The sequence below is a fragment of the Gossypium hirsutum genome, chromosome A01, assembly GCF_007990345.1.
Source record: "Gossypium hirsutum isolate 1008001.06 chromosome A01, Gossypium_hirsutum_v2.1, whole genome shotgun sequence".
Taxonomy (NCBI): Eukaryota; Viridiplantae; Streptophyta; class Magnoliopsida; order Malvales; family Malvaceae; genus Gossypium; species Gossypium hirsutum.
Window position 1 is genome coordinate 114174172 of NC_053424.1, and position 16743 is coordinate 114190914.

General features: G+C 33.3%; 1 protein-coding gene and 1 pseudogene across 1 annotated transcript; one reads left to right on the plus strand and one right to left on the minus strand.

Moving 5' to 3' along the window:
• Positions 1-7704: 7704 nt before the first annotated feature.
• Positions 7705-8644, minus strand: LOC107921757 (G-type lectin S-receptor-like serine/threonine-protein kinase At1g11410). Its single transcript, XM_016851574.1, has 4 exons — positions 8605-8644; positions 8312-8514; positions 8019-8229; positions 7705-7925 (listed from the first exon to the last, which is right to left on the minus strand). The coding sequence occupies exons 1-4, from the start codon at positions 8642-8644 to the stop codon at positions 7705-7707; spliced, it is 675 nt and encodes a 224-aa protein (XP_016707063.1).
• A 1642-nt stretch (positions 8645-10286) lies between these two features.
• On the plus strand, positions 10287-16476 carry LOC107921758 (probable trehalose-phosphate phosphatase F; annotated as a pseudogene).
• Positions 16477-16743: the final 267 nt, after the last annotated feature.

A 16743-nucleotide genomic window follows, 5' to 3' on the forward strand; every position in this document is an offset into this window, starting at 1 on the left:
AGTTCAAATAATAATAACAAGATTCATCATAGGTATTATCCCCCTTAGGTATTTAAAGGGTTTAGTTCATAATAAAATAAGAGTACATCTCAAAAGTATAAAAATAATAAAACATGAAGAAAAATCTAAAACCCCTGAAGGAATTCTGAGAGAGATCTTCAGTCTTGGAGTAGCTTCGGCTTTTGGGATGGATCGTCTGGCTTCTTTCAAGCAATTCTTGGCGTGTGGTTCTGTATTCCAAAAAAGTTCTGGAAGAGGCCCCCTTTCTAGGTCATACTTAGGGTGTTTATATAGGCTTTGGATTGGCTTTCTTCCTCCCTAAGTACCCTTTTTCCGTGTAAAATACAACTCTTTCAAAAAGGGACACGCCCGTGTACCACTACCGTGTGATGTGTTTGCCTGCCCGTGTTCGATCCGTTAAATTGCACACGACCGTGTGGGTCAATGGCCAGGCCATGTGAATCGTGAGAGCCTTGGTGGACACCCTCGAAGGACACGGGCGTGTGAGCAGCCTGTGTGGCAAGCCTTAGGCCGTGTGATCTTCTCCATTTGGTCTGTTTTATCCCTTTTTAGCTCGTTTTTGGCTCTTTTTGACTCTCGGTGCTCTCTTGAGTACAAAACATGAAATAATCAGATTAAGAGCACCAAAATCCACAAATCTAGTAGTAAACATCCATAAATATGCTAAGTATTTGGGGTAAGATTATGTATAATTTGGCGTTTATCAATATTAACATGCCTAAACTCTTATACAAGTATTCCTAAATCATATACAATGTATTCTAATAAATATATAATGCCCTAATGTATATAGACAACCTAATGGCATGATGCAAAAATGCTTGAATGTTAAAATCACTAAGCGGCTCTTTGTGATACCAAAAAGCATAACTAAATGACGAAAAGTGATCAAACATAGCACATGCATCAAAATAGTTTAGTGCTTTTACATTTAACTTTTCACTAAGCAAAGCATTAAGACATTTCCATACATCAATATGGTTCTAATAATAATCCTAAAAGCATGACATTTGATCTAAAAAAATATTAAAAAGATCAAGCAATAATAAAAATTTTACATAGAAAAGCTTATTTTTAATCATGGTAAGTGCATTTTAATGTTTTGCCCTACTTCAAACTGACAATTTTCTTAAGTAAATCATTTCAAAGAGCAACTAGAGTACTAAAATCATGTTGAAAAATGTTTGTGAAAGTCGGCTAAGCTATGAAAGCTCCGCAACCTAGTCAAAAAAATTATGCATTGGTCAATCCTTAATGCCTTTCACCTTTTTATCATCCACTTTTGTGCCATTCACACAAAGAATTGTTGGAATATGAATTAACATCTAAAATAAAATTTTAATTAAAACAATAAAGCAAGGAAACGAAATAAACCAAGCGTAGAAGATTTAGATTCTATTGCAGATATAGTCAGTCACTTTTACCATATCTAAAACATGAGATACAATAAGTGAAAAGTTTTATACATCCAACCAAAGAGGTCAACATCATCAATGCTAGTGTAAGCCTATAACCTAATCATGTTTTTCTTGTAAACACTAAATAGTATTTGGATGTATACATTTTTTTCTAGTTTTTTATAATAAATAAATTATATATTTCTTTATCTATGAGTAAAATGCTCATTGTGTAATGTTTAGTACTTGTTTTGTAACACCCTGAAAATCTCAATGCATTAAAGATTTTATTTTGGTAATGTAAATGTTAAATTTTTTTTAGGAAAGAAGAATTATTAATTGAATAATGGTAGCAGAGTTAAATTAGACGTTATCAAATATAATATTAAATCATAGGCATTGATTTAATAATTAATTAATTAATTAGATAAATTGCATTTTCAAATATTTATAGTGTTCCAATAACTATAAATGAAAGGGTGTAATATCTTTTAGTTATTGATCAAGAGTTATATCACTTGATTTTTCACAAAAAATTATAACTATACAAGCAATATTACTTGTAAGAAATTGATGGTTGTTTAGTTTGAAAAAATGTTGAATTAATTCAAGAAATATGAAATGAAAATGGATGAAATGATTGTTGTACTCTCTATTATAGACAAATTTCCTCCATCTTAGAAAGACTTTAAACGAAGTCTAAAACATAAGGAAGAGGAAATATCTCTTAAGGCATTAGCAAATCATATTCGTATTGAAGAAGAATATTGAAAGCAAGATCAAAACCTAGATTTTGAAAATGTCAATGTGCATATTATGAAGGAAGTACAGACTACTAAACGTTCCAAAAGAAAGTTCGAACAGACTACTAGAGCACCTAAGTTCAAAAAGAAACAAAAGGGTTCATGCTACCATTGTGGTAAGTTAGGACATTTCAAGAATGAATGTCGATTTTTCAAGAAGAAATCTTCTTCTGAGGCTGATAATAATGAAAAGTTTGTTGCAATGTTTTTTGAAATTAATATGGCACAAGATGATAATGCATGGTGGATTGATACTAGACCAGCCAAACATGTTTGCAAAGGTAAAAACATTTTCACAAAGTTCACACAATGCAAATATTGCAATAACTTGTACATGAGAAATTCTTCCACCGCAACAATCAAAGGCAAATGGTCTGTCAAACTACAATTCACTTCTGAAAAGGTTTTAAGGTTGAATGGTGTATACTATATGCCAAAAGTTAGGAAGAATTTATGGATGTCTGTTGAATAAGTTTGGTTTCAAACTTGATTTTGAGGCATATAAGTTTATTCTATCTAAAGGAGGAGTTTTTGTAGGGAAAGGGTATCTGTATGAGGGTATGTTCAAACTCAATATTATTAATAAGAATAAACATATTGTTTCTGGTTATATGGTTGAATCTTCTTGTTTATGACATTATAGATTAGGTCATTTAAATTATAAAAAATTAAACGACATGCATAAATTAGATTTAATTCTTGTTTTTAATAATAATATTAAAAAATGCAATACATCTATGCTGACTAAAATTACTAAAAACTCTTTCCCTAAGGTTAAAAGGAAAACAAAAATACTTGATTTGATACATAGTGATTTATGTCACATGCATAATACTCCTACATTAGATGGAAAGAAATATTTTGATACTTTTAATGATAATTGTTCAAGATATTGCTGTGTATAATTATTGCATTCAAAAGATGAATCCCTTGATAAATTTAAAGTTTATAAATCTTAAGTTGAACTTCAATGTTACCCGCCAAACCCGACCTAGACGTTATGGCCGAATCGTGAAAGTCACATGGGACACCTAAACTACGATTCTACCTTATCGATGGTTGAAAACCTTAAATGCGCTCTCTTTTTAATAAAACTGAAATTACCTTTGTTATTTAGAGAAAAACGCTCATTATTAAAAGTCTAGTCTTTATTAAGTCAGGTTCGTAGCACTGGCGTGCTTTTCGGAAAAACTCTTTACACATCGTTAAATAATTTATAATGTTATCCATATTAATGTCTCTAAAATATTCTAAATCACTTTCCTCTACAAAATCATTTTCACAATATAGAGCATTAAAATTCACAAATAACTCGATGGGTAACTCTTACCTCTTTTCCTCGTATGAGTATCTTCCCCACGTGGCACCTTCTAGCCTCCTAGACTCTTGGTCCCTAAAAGATGCATAAAATTTCCATATTACCATAACCACATCAGAGTCTTTAGGGGTAACATAAAAACGTTCCTACCTATGATATTGAACCAGTTGCCATATATCCCTACATAGTATCAATGACGGCTCAAACCCCCTTTCTTGAATAAATGTTTTCCCTAAATTTCTATAAAGTATTTTCCAATATTTGGATTTGGAAAATTCGAGGGGCTTGTAACCATCGGTGGTTAAGTTCATTAGCCCTTCTAGTTTTTCTCGGGGGTATTTTGAATAAATTTTCAAACTAGACAACTAACTATCAAACAATTTATTTCACGATAAATAGGAGCTATTCAATGGAATAGTAAAAATTCGGGTTGGACCCCTTAGCCTTATAGAAGAGCTTGTGGTTCCTAGCAAAAAGTTTGTGCATTTTCCTCGTTAGCGCAATGTTTTCGTTTTTGCACCTAGTACAATCACAAAAGAAAGCAAGAGAAATTGAAATACAATAGGAAAAGGGGGAAAATAGATTTTTAGAGTTTAGGGGTTTAGAAGAGTGTTTGAGAAGATTTGAAGTTTGAGAAAGGTTGAAGCTTAATTAAATAAGGTTTTAGGTAAAAAAATTGTGTTTTAAACTTAAAAAATTTGGGTTAAAACCTGAATTAATCCACTGGGATGAATAGTTATAATCTTTTGCTAAAAAATTAAGTGATATAACTCTTCGCGTTTAAGATACATTACTGATCACTATGAATATTGATAACTCTTGATTAATTATTTACACCATTTCATTTATAGCTAATAAAACATTATGTATATATTAAAAATGTTCCAACACTACTGCTGATATATGCACACATATATATATACACACTCATATATGTGCATCAATTTATTCTTCTATTACCACATGTTAGTTTATTCCATGTTCATCCAATGATACTTTCACTTTATTAAGCTCTACACTACAACAAAACAGTGCTAATACGACACTTATGGGGCAACACTTTCTTAAGTGTTGGGATAGACTGGCCAACATACGCTTTAGCCAACTTTTTGTATAAAGGTTGGGATATGCATGCTTAAAGCAATGCTTAAATAAGAGTTGGCTTTGTCTAGCCCTAAGACGACACTATAATGACGACTCTTTTTTAACTGTTGCGATAGACATGCCAAGATACGCTTTAGGCAACTCTTTGTATAAGGGTTGAGATATGTATGCCTAAGGCAACGCTTGAATAAGAGTTGGTTTTTGTGTAGTCCTAAGACGACACTATTTTGGCGACACTTTCTTATGTGTTGGGATAGACATGCCAATATACGCTTTAAGCAACTCTTTGTATAAGGGTTGGGATATGTATGCCTAAGGCAACGCTGAAATAAGAGTTGGCTTTTGTGTAGTCCTAAGACGACACTATTGTGGCGACACTTTCTTAAGTGTTGGGATATACATGCCAATATACGCTTTAGGCAACTCTTTGTATAAGGGTGGGAATATGTATGCCTAAGGAAACGCTTGAATAAGAGTTGGCTTTTGTGTAGTCCTAAGACAACACTATTGTGGCGACACTTTCTTAAGTGTTGGGATAGACTTGCCAACTTATGTTTTGGCCAACTCTTTGTATAAGAGTTGGTATATGTATGCCTAAGTCAACGCTTAAATAATAGTTGGATTTGTCCAGTCCTAAGACGATATATATATATATTCCTAAGTGTTGGGATAGACTTTCCGACATACGCTTTGGTCAACTTTTTGTATAAGGATTGGGATATGTATGCTTAAGGCAAAACTTAAATAAGAGCCGGCTTTATCCAACACTATCCCTACGTACACTTTTGGGCTGACACTTTCCTAAGTTTTGGGATAGACTTGCCAACAAACATTGTGGCCAACTCTTTGTATAAGGGTTGGTGTATGCATATATAAGGGGTTTAGGGTGTATGGTTTAGGGTTTATGGTTTAGGGTTTAGGGTGGGGTTTAGTTAGGGTTTAGGGTTAAGAGTTAGCTTTGTCCAATATGTCTAAGGCATCACTTAATTAAATTGGAAAATTAAATATTGTTATTATATTGATCCATTTCTTTGGTTAAAAAGGTAAAAAATTAGGGCAAGAAGAATATCTTTTTTATTCTCTTTGGATAAAACGTTAATGCATTAATGAAATTTTGTAAAAAGGATCGAATTGTTAGATAAATTCTGAGCTTTTGATAAATGCTTTCTCTTTGAAGCAACAATGCCAAGCTTGACACATTGCATTTTTTGTATATTTACTTGAAGATTAAGAGTTAAATATTAAAGTCATAATGAAAATTTTAGTTCTTAATGTTTAATTTTTTTTATCAATTTGGCTTTCATCTATTTATTTTAATTAAATCCAATTGATCTTAATCTTTTAAATTTCGAAATGTAATTATTATCCTTTTCAAAAAAATTTAAATATCATTATTATTTTAATAAAAAACTAATTAAAATGTGAAAATTTTAAACATGGTAATTATGCATGTTAATCCATGTTATTCATATTATTATTTTTTACGAACTATTTGTATAATTTTTTGAATTTTTATTTTTATTTAATGAATAAAAATTTTAAAATATTTACTGATATGATATATATAATAAATGAATAAAAAATTTAAATTATTAACAATTTATTATTTTAGTTAACATTTTATGTTATAAAAATAAATTTACTCTTTTTAAAAAATTGAGAATCAAAATTTAACTAAAAAAATGAAAGCTAAATTATTAAAATTTTCTAAAGTTTGAATACTAAATTTATTAGTATGATAATATTAAATAATAAAGAGTTTAGTTAAAGAAAGTAAAAAAAAAATTGAAGAATAAATAATTAGTATAAAAAAATACTGAAATGATGCTGACATGGCATGGGATTAGTGGTCAATTGGTAAACTTATTTTCATTCTTACCCACAAAAAAGCATTTACTCCAAACTCTGTTGGGCAAAGAAAACCAATTGCATCTGCCGTCCACAACCTGCTCCAGGCACTAGTGCATCTGCCGTTCACCACCTGATCCACCCACTGGTGCATTTGTCGTCCACCACCTGCTCCAGCTACTGGCATTTCACGGTACCTTCTTTAAAAGCCTTCCTCACTGATTCCCTGAAATCCCTGACCCTGCAGTGGTAGAAGCTGGTGAATCGGTTTCGACTTGTTGAGATTTTTCTCAATCTTCATGGGTATGTATGGTTGATTTGGTTTTGTGTTAAATGATAAATGAGGTTGATTTTCTTTAATTTACAGTTTATATATATTTAGGGTCTGGCAATAGTTTTCAATTACTTGAACACTTGGCTGTTTTCATTTAATCTACAGTTGATATATATTTAAGGCCATTTTCCTTGTACAAGTGCGGTTTGATAAATTTGGAATTTTGTTTTTGTTTTCCTTTTAGCTGAACCCATTACAGGGTTCTTTCTAAGGCATGCATGAATTTGTTGCTTTGGTTCTGTGTGTTTTGGGGCATTGTTTGCTTCCTTCTAATAGTTCTATCATCTGTTTGATGAAATGTAGCTGTGAGACATTAGGCGGGCAGCCAAAGCTGATGCCTGTCACTGCTCAAGTTGCTAAAAAGTGGGAATTATTTCGTGGCTTGTACGAGTCTCCTATGATAAAGTAAGGAACCCATCCCTATTTTCTTCTAGTTTTTCTTTCATATACTTGTGAAATCACACTCTTTACTTATTCATCAATGGCTTGATCAAATATATAATCGGATCTTTAATTAAACTAGGAAAAATCCAGTAATACCCAAAAAAGTTTTATACTCTTTTTGTATAATCCCTATTCAGAACTTAGTTTCACGAATTGTCATTCTCATACATGCAAATTAATCTGTTGTCATCATGGTGTGTTAATATCAACAACTTAATCAAATCCCCCATTCTTTTCCTCAAGACATTCAAAATTCAAACATTGTTAATATATACACCAAATTTCATTGAAAAGTGTCTATGCATTGCATATTCAGGCGACATGTAGCCACTAAAATCATACAAGAAAAAATGAAATAGTAAGAACAAGTTTGAAACCTGTAGCAGTTTTCTCCAAACTTTGCATACTGAATTCTTACTATGTTCCAACTACACGTCAGGTATCCCCTTCCATTTGGTCTCCTCCAAATATTCTAGCCATGCCGAAATCAGAAATTTTTAGATTCATTGCATCATCTAGTAATACATTGCTCGCTTTCAAATCCCTATGAATGACTCTTAACCAAGAATCATGGTGGAGATACAAAATTCCTCGAGCAATCCCACAGATAATTTCCAAATGCTTTTTCCAATCCAATAGTGATCTTTTTGAGTCATCTAAAATCAAAAGTCAAATTTTAAAAGGAATTATGCATAACTTAAAACAAAAGTTGTTAGCATAAGTAATCAACAATTTGAAAGAAGACATACCGAAAATGATAAAGTCTAAGCTTTTATTTGGTAAAAATTCATAGATTAACATCTTCTCTTCACCCTCAACGCAACATCCTAGTATCCTTACGAGATTCCTATGCTGAAGTTTTGCAATTAGCACAATTTCATTCTTAAACTCTTGTAGTCCCTGACTTGAGGAATTTGATAGTCTTTTCACTACTATTTCTTTTCCATTTAAGAGCACACCCTGCAAATACAAAGAATTTTCCTTCAAGTACTGATAAGGAGTTTTATTGCATGTCCACATGTTTTTTTTAGAGAAAAAGTACCTTGTAGACAGGGCCAAAGCCAGGGCCAAAGCCACCTTGCCCAAGTTTATTATCAGAAGAGAAATTATTAGTGGCAGCGGCTATGGTGCTCAAATCAAAGTAGGGTAAATCTTCATTTCTTCTACTCTCATCAATCTCTTTTTCACCTAAAGAGTCTTTGAATGAGGTAAAGCTAAAGATATTTTTGCTTTTTCTTGCTCTTCCTGCTGCCAATTCAATTGCAAATTATATCCTATGGCAATAATTAAAATTTGAATAAAAAAAAGCTAGTACAGAAAAAATGTGAGACGTACCTCTTCTTTGCCTTCTTAGAAAGCAACGCGAAAGGGCCATCAGTATGAGAAACACTACAGGCAAAGAAACTATTATAATCGCAAGCACTCCCCTATTGTGAAGTAGACCTTTCTTTGTATACCGAGCTAACATGTTGCACATATGATTGCATATGAAAGAAATCAATTAAAAATTAGAACATAGAAAAAAAAACACCACGAGAGTAAATAAAAATCTTCAAAATGGAATTAAACCCAAAAGCTGGGGCATGATCTGTGAATGTATTAGATATTCAGAATCTGAAACTATTTATAATTTCAACCAGAATATAGTACACAAAATATATGCAAAACATTGGCACATGTTATATGCATATGTTACCGTATTTAAATGAAAAAACTAAACCCAATGTAATTTAAGAGGCCAAAAAGCTAACCAGCTCTAACATGAATTCAATCTGTAATTAATTTCTCAAAATCTGCTTTATCTATCTGTCTTCTACAGTTAATCTAATTTAACATTCTTATATGTATGCATGGGATTTGATGTGGTATATATCTAGAATAGTCAACATTGGTTAGCATTCAGCAAAATGATGCCCCAATGGACTTGACAAAGGAAATTTAACTTTGAATATGAATTAGTCATCCATATAAAATATATTTTGTTTTATACCATTAATATTAGGTAGTTTTGGTTGCTGTTAGTTCACTAGAAAGCTCATCTCTTTTCACACATGAATCTTAGGATTAGGCATTAGTAGATACTCTATTTTAATATTAATTACTTTAACAGATGGTTGATAAAATTTGGATGGATGCTCCAAGATTTAGCACCAATCACCTAGCTGGAATAGAAAGATTTCTATCATTTGCAATTAAAAAATCAATTTTTAACGGAAAAATTTATTGTCCGTGCCATCATTGCAATAATAGGATATTGCACGAACCGCATATTATGGGTAAGCATCTTCGTCTACATGGTATAATAAAAGAATACAAGCAATGGATTTTTCATGGAGAATCTATTGAAAGAACATCGGTGCAAACCGACCAAACAGTGAGAACTTCTCCATCAATTTCTACTTGTGACAATGAAGCCGATTTAAGAGACCTCATAACGGATGCTCTAGGTATCAACATCCCAACTCTTAATGAGAGTTTTGATGGATTTTCAAGCGAGTTTCAGAATAATGGTCGAGAGTATGATGTTAATAAGGCCCAAAGGACTGCTGAGAGAGAAACTACTCTTCTAGATGATTGTGATATTCCGCTCTATCTCGGTTGTGTCAAGTTCTCATGCATCTCATTCTTACTTCGGCTTTACCACTTCAAAGCACTTTATGGATGGTCAGCAAAATCTTTGACATGTTTATTGGAGTTTTTAAATGAGGCATTTCTAGATGGAAACACAATCCCGACTACATACTATGAAGCTAAGAAAAAAATTTCTGCACTAAATCTTGGGTATTTGAATATTGATGCATGCCCGAATGATTGTATGTTATATTGGGGCGATGCTAGTAAAAAGATCAGTTGTGATGTCTGTAAAAGCTCAAGGTGGCAATCTTCTAATGAGTTGGATGTAGATGAACAAGTTGATGGTAGTTGTCACCGTCCTAAGCCTGCAAAGTTATTACGGTACTTTCCTTTGATTCCTAGACTTAAAAAGATTATTTCAATCCTCTAAGACATCACAATCTATGAGATGGCATAAAGAAGGACGAACCAAATATGGTATATTGAGACATCCAGCCGATGGTTTTGCCTGGGATGCATTTGATAAGAGGTTTCCTGATTTTGCATCTGATCCTCGCAATGTTAGGCTAGGTTTGGCTAGCGATCGATTCAATCCATTCTGAACGATGAGTACAAGTCATAGTACATGGCCCGTACTTCTTATTCCTTATAATTTAGAACCTTGGGCATGCATGAAACAATCATCAATGATACTCTCAATGGTTATCCCTAGAAAAAGGACCTGGCAACGACATTGATGTCTAATGCAGCCTTTAATTAAAGAGTTAAAGCAATTGTGGGCAGGAGTTGATGCTTTTGATTCATCAGCTTCTGAATCTTTCATTTTACGGGCTTGTCTTCTTTAGACAATCAATGATTTTTGAGCTTACGCTAATCTTTCAGGGTGGAGTACAAAAGGTCGTGTTGCTTGCCCAGTATATGCCGAAAAAACTAATTCTCGATGGCTACGGTATGGTCGAAAGTTTTGCTATATGGCTCATCGTCGATGGTTATCAGCTGAACACCGATTTCAAAAACAGAGTCACGAATTCGATGGCACTATAGAGTCTGGGGTAGCTCCTACACAACGATCCGAGGAAGATATCTTAAGGGAAGTTGAAGGTGTCAATTTCATTTACGGAAAAGGCCGAAAAAGGGATAGAGAAGAACTAGATGAAGGGTCGGCAGAACTCGATGTAGACGAGGGGTGTGATTTGTTTAACAACTTTGAAGAATTGGTGGTAGAAGGAGATGAAGTAAATCTCATAAATCAAGACGAGACTTTATGGAAGAAGAGGAGCATATTTTTTTACTTGCCTTATTGGCGTTACAATCTACTTCGACATAACTTGGATGTCATGCACATCGAGAAAAACGTATGTGACAATGTCGTTGGCACCCTTCTAAATCTCTCACTCGGTGGGAAAGATAATATCAAGGCACGCAAGGACCTACAAGATATTGGCATCTGAAGTGATCTTCATCAGAAAATGAGAAATAGGAAAGAGTACATACCGCAAGCGTGTTACACTCTTGCATCAAAGGAAAGAGATATTTTTCTTTCCATTTTGAAGAACTTGAAGGTACTCGATGGTTATACATCAAACATATCTCGATGCGTGAATTTGAAAGAGCACAAGTTGAGCAACCTTAAAAGTCATGACGATCACATTCTCATGCAAGATTTGTTTCCTATATGCTTAAGAGGAGTTGTAGAAAAGAAGGGGCTAAGTGTTATTACAAATCTATCAGATTTCTTCAAGAGATTATGTGCAAAAAGTCTTGATCCACAACAAGTTGATCAACTTCAAATACAAGTCGTGTTAACACTTTTTGAAATGGAGAAAATATTTCCTCCAAGTTTCTTCACAATCATGATTCATTTGATTATTCATTTGCCGATGGAGGCTAAGCTTAGTGGACCTGTTCAATATAGGTGGATGTACCCGATCGAAAGGTATATGAAATATATCAATAATATTTCATAATATTATATTTTTATTATTTGAATATAGTATAAAATAAGTATGTAAAAATAAAAGCATGTGATGTAGGTATCTTATCGGATTGAAAGCTTCGGTGCAAAATAGAGCTTATCCCGAAGGTTCCATTGCTGAAGGGTACATAGTTTCAGAATGTCTTACATTTTGTTCCCGTTATTTTTTTGATGTTGAGACTATATTTTCCTGTCCTCCGAGGAATGATGGGAATATTCAAAAACGATACATTTTCTCTTCTGAAGGACGTCCAATTGGCACCATGACCACAAAGATATTGGACATGCGGTCTCTTGCACAAGCAAACTGCTATGTTCTATTGCATAGCGATAAGTTATCACCATACCTTCAGTGAGTTTCCTGAGGAAAATTTTGTCATTCGATTCTTTTTCATAACCAATAAACAAATAAAGTTATCACATAATGCGTATACATTTGACAACATTTTTTGCAAAATACTGAATATATTATAGGGAATTTTTGGAGACTGAGTGAGCTGTTTATGGTGGCATTCAAATTAGTAAACGTACAGAGGACAAATGGTTGGTTGAAAAGTTCTCAACATGGCTTGCAAAATAGGTAAATTGTCACTATTAAAATAAATTATTGTATTATTTATGTAATAAGGGAACATTGTAGAAATTTGATCATAGAATAAGAATTAATTGATTTCCTACTATATGGTTAGATTCCAAAGATGGAAGTTGAACAAGTTGATGCTGATGTAATTACTCTTGCTCGAGGACCGCATAAGGTGGTTTCCACATATGATGGGCTTACAATTAATGGTTTTAGGGTCCATACTAAAAAACTTGAGCAGCATCGTATGACTCAAAATAGTGGCGTGATGGTTTTTGCTGACGGGAGAAACTATTATGGCAAATGCATTGAAATTATCGAGCTAAACTATTATGAAAGGTTTTGGGTTATCATACTTAGATGTGATTGGGTGAATATTAAATCTCCTAGGAGTATAAAGAAGGATGCAAATGGTTTTATTATGGTGAAATTTTCTGAGCTTATCCATACAGAGAATTGTGATTCAGACGATCCATACATATTGGCTTCCCAAGCGAAACAGGTATTTTATGTCGAGGATGACAAGAATGAAAGATGGCTCCATGTTATCGGAATAAAGCCAAGAGATTTGTTCAATCTAAGTGTTGAAACCCCTGTAGAAGATGATGAATATCCGCAGTGTGATTATCATATTATAACTTAATAATTTTAGTTTTAATTTGAACAAGAACGATGTTTTGAAGTGTAAAGATTTAGTGTAATTAACATTTTGATTGCAGTATAGTAGAATGATTTGTTTTCTTGTACCATTGCATTTTGTGTTGTATTTGCTGGCTTGATATAGCCATTTTGGTGTACCATGCAATGTTCATTTCTTACATATGAAAACTTTTAATGGAAAGGGATAGAAGGAGCTATTTTTTGTTTAAACATTGAAGATTTTTGCATATGTTAAATTATGTAGGTCTAAAATGCATTCAGCATGGTTGGGGTCTCAAATACTCATAAATCGAAAAATATTTGGATTCCCGAAAATGAAAGCAACCCCAAAAGTAAATTATAATCTCTATTAATTTTATTGATATTTGTAATTTTCTTCTTTTCGTTTAATAATACACGATAAAGTTCTAATAGAGGGTGTTGATTTCATTGGGAAAGATGCCAGTTGGTTTTGTTCAAGATTACTGAACTTTTTCATAACCCTGAGCCTCGATAGCATTCTTGGAAGCCAACTAAACATTAATTCTTTACTTAATAGTATTAGTTGAATATTAGATATGCTTGCCGGTGATGTACTAATTTTGTTGTGGAAGTAGTGGAATTCTTGATGATGTTCGTGCCAGCAGCTGGCTGTATGCTATGAAATCCTCATCCCTTCGTCATACAAGCACGAGGGATTACAACCATGAGATTGTATCAGCTAATACAGATGTTGCGTATCGCACATGGATGGTATTGTTTCTCTTTTACTTCTACCCGAGTTTAATTTTAACACAAGTGGATGAGCTATTGATCAGCTCTATGTACTTTACTCTCTGATTTTACAGGCTAAGTATCCCTCTGCACTATCATCTTTTGAGCGAATTACAAATTTTGCCAAAGGCAAGAGAATAGCATTATTTTTGGATTATGATGGGACTCTTTCACCAATTGTGGACAACCCAGATTTTGCCTTTATGTCTATTGATGTAAGAATAAATGGTTTGCCTGACAAAACCATATATAAAATCTTTTAGTCAAAATTCCTCTCTTTTTGGTTGCTCATGATAGACTAACCAAAGCCTTTTATTCAGATGCGAGCTGCTGTAGCAAAAGTGGCAAAATACTTCCCAACAGCAATAATTAGTGGAAGAATCCATGACAAGGTGATTTAAGGATCATGTTTTTTAATAAATTTTTGATCAAAAAGTATTTAGTAATTCTGACATCTTCCTTGCCACTGTTTTTCATGCGTACTTATCCAACTGCCACCTTCAATATATTTAGATTGTTTTATGTGTTTGATTGCCTCTTTGTTGGGTTTTAGTTTTGACCATATCTTGTTCTATGCCCTTGTATATTCATGTATACGATTTTTTAGGACTAACAGATCTCTATTACGCAAGAAGTCATGGAATGGACATCATGGGTCCTGTTAGGGAATCGTCTGATGATCCTCCTAACTGCATTAGATCTACTGATAAGCAGGTTAGGGGCTTCAAATCTCTTAATCTTTTTATTCCCTGTGACTCTGCATTCTCTCTTAAATTATATCTTAATATTGTTTCTCTTTAATGCACAGGGCAAAGGAGTAAAGTTATTCCAGATTGCTAGTGAATTCCTACCTATGATTGACGAGGTATGTATGTCTCCCGAGTGCCATACTTTGAGCCCTTCACCTTTTCCTCTTTGTTCTAATGTGGAGTTTCATTCATCACAGGTTTTTAACTCACTTGTTAACACCACCAAAGAAATTAAATGAGCAAAATTTGAAAACAATAAGTTCTGTGTCTCTGTCCATTACCGTAATGTAGACGGGAAGGTAGATGCTTTCCTTGGTATAAGAAATATTTTATCTTTTGGAAGTGATGCTCAGTGGCATGTCCATTTTCCTTGCGTACTTTATTAACACATTATTATATTTGTTTCCAGAATTGGAAAACAGTTGCAGAATGTGTTCATGATGTCATCAGAAACTACCATCATCTGCGATTGTCTCATGGTCGGAAGGTGATCTTTAAAGACAATATGATTCTCCTACTTTTGACTCATTTTCTGCTTGTGGCTTGTGCTAGATATGTATGTTGTGATTTATGTTTTTGTTATTTTATAATATTATTCCTTTATTTTTTTAAAATTTATGCAATTAGGTTTTAGAGGTACGGCCTGTGATCGACTGGGATAAGGGGAAAGCTCTCCCATTTCTACTTGAATCACTTGGTAAGTATGTTTTCTAGACTGTCTTCTTATTATTTATTATTTTCACTGTCATGGCATATGTTGTTTTTCATGCATAATAATGAATTAATAGTGAGCAAAATCAAATGCTTTAAGGCTTAGTAATCATGATGATGTACTTCCCATTTATCTTGGAAATGACCGGACAGACGAAGATGCATTTAAGGTAAGATATAAATCACAACACCATTGACACTCTTTAGAGTTGTGTATGCGTTCAAAAAAAATTAACAGAAACAAGTTCATTGGTTTAAAAACAGGTTCTGAGAGAGGGAAATCTGGGATATGGCATTTTAGTATCATCCGCTCCAAAGGAGAGTATTGTTGTAATTGACACTAGCAGAGCTGCCTTTCTACATTGTTATCCGAACAATGGCAATTATGGTTGTGGTCTATCTGAATGTAACTGATATATGAACATGGGTGGCTGCAAGTGTAAGCACGTCTTCCTGATTAGATAAATTATTTATTAATTGCAGTATGGTATAGTTTGCCTATGTTGTAAATGCTGTGAATACAAGAGTATCTTTTTGCATATGATTTCCATGAGTGCAGTGATTTCCATGAGTGCAGTGATAAAATTTTTGGTAAGGATACTCCCTTATTGTTTTGTTTTTTTTTTTGGGCCTGATTTGGTCTTTTTATTTATTTCCTTAGCCTGCTTTATTTGTTTTGTTTTTTGGGCTTGATTTTGGTCTTCTTGTTTATTTTGCTTTATGTTTTTTTGGTTTATTAGGTTTGTTTAGGCCCTGCTTTTAATAAATTGGAGTGATTATTTTCAATAGTATATAAAAACCAATAGAGTGGATATTCTCCATCTTTTTTTACATTGAATTTGTCTACCAAACCCTAAAAGTTAAAAAAAAAGGTAAGTCAATAAAGAAGCAAACCTTGCTCCAAATTCTCGGTAGGTTTTAAGCTTCCCGGCAAAAGGAAGTTGAAAATTCAGATTTTTCCCGGTTTTTCCTTCTTCTCAAAACCCATGACTTTTTCAGTGCTTTGCTGGGTGCTTCATCGTTAACCATTGCCACTTTGTTTTCTAGGAAAATGATTCGCAGAAAGCGAACATTAAAAGGTGTACGGTTCTCTACGAGGGGTTCTTCGACAGGTTCAAACACCTTGGGAAGTACTGCTACCGATAGTCAAAGCACAGGAGATGAAACTCTAACTCAATCAGCAGAAGAAGTACCTACAACTCCTGTTGGTACCTCTATTGCATTCTCACTTATTATTTATCTGATTTTAAACTAGTTTATTACCTTCTGCTGGATTTTATTCTTTCTCTCGTACTTGTTCTTTCTCTGATTATGAGTATTATAATTAACCTTGTTTAATTTATTTCAAAAGTAGAAAAAGAATATGAAGTTGGCTTTTGTAGAGGGACCTGTCTGGTTTTACGTTACAATAATTTTCTTCGCACTTATAATCATTTTTTTAATGTGAAAAATTAAATCTAAAGTCCCAAGCG

Coding starts and splice junctions, on each gene's coding strand:
- LOC107921757 (XM_016851574.1), bottom strand. CDS start 8,644: ATGGCCCTTTCGCGTTGCTTTCTAAGAAGGCAAAGAAGAG. Junction 8,515..8,604: donor TCTAAGAAGGCAAAGAAGAG/GTACGTCTCACA, acceptor AATTGGCAGCAG/GAAGAGCAAGAAAAAGCAAA. Junction 7,926..8,018: donor CTTAGACTTTATCATTTTCG/GTATGTCTTCTT, acceptor TTTTGATTTTAG/ATGACTCAAAAAGATCACTA.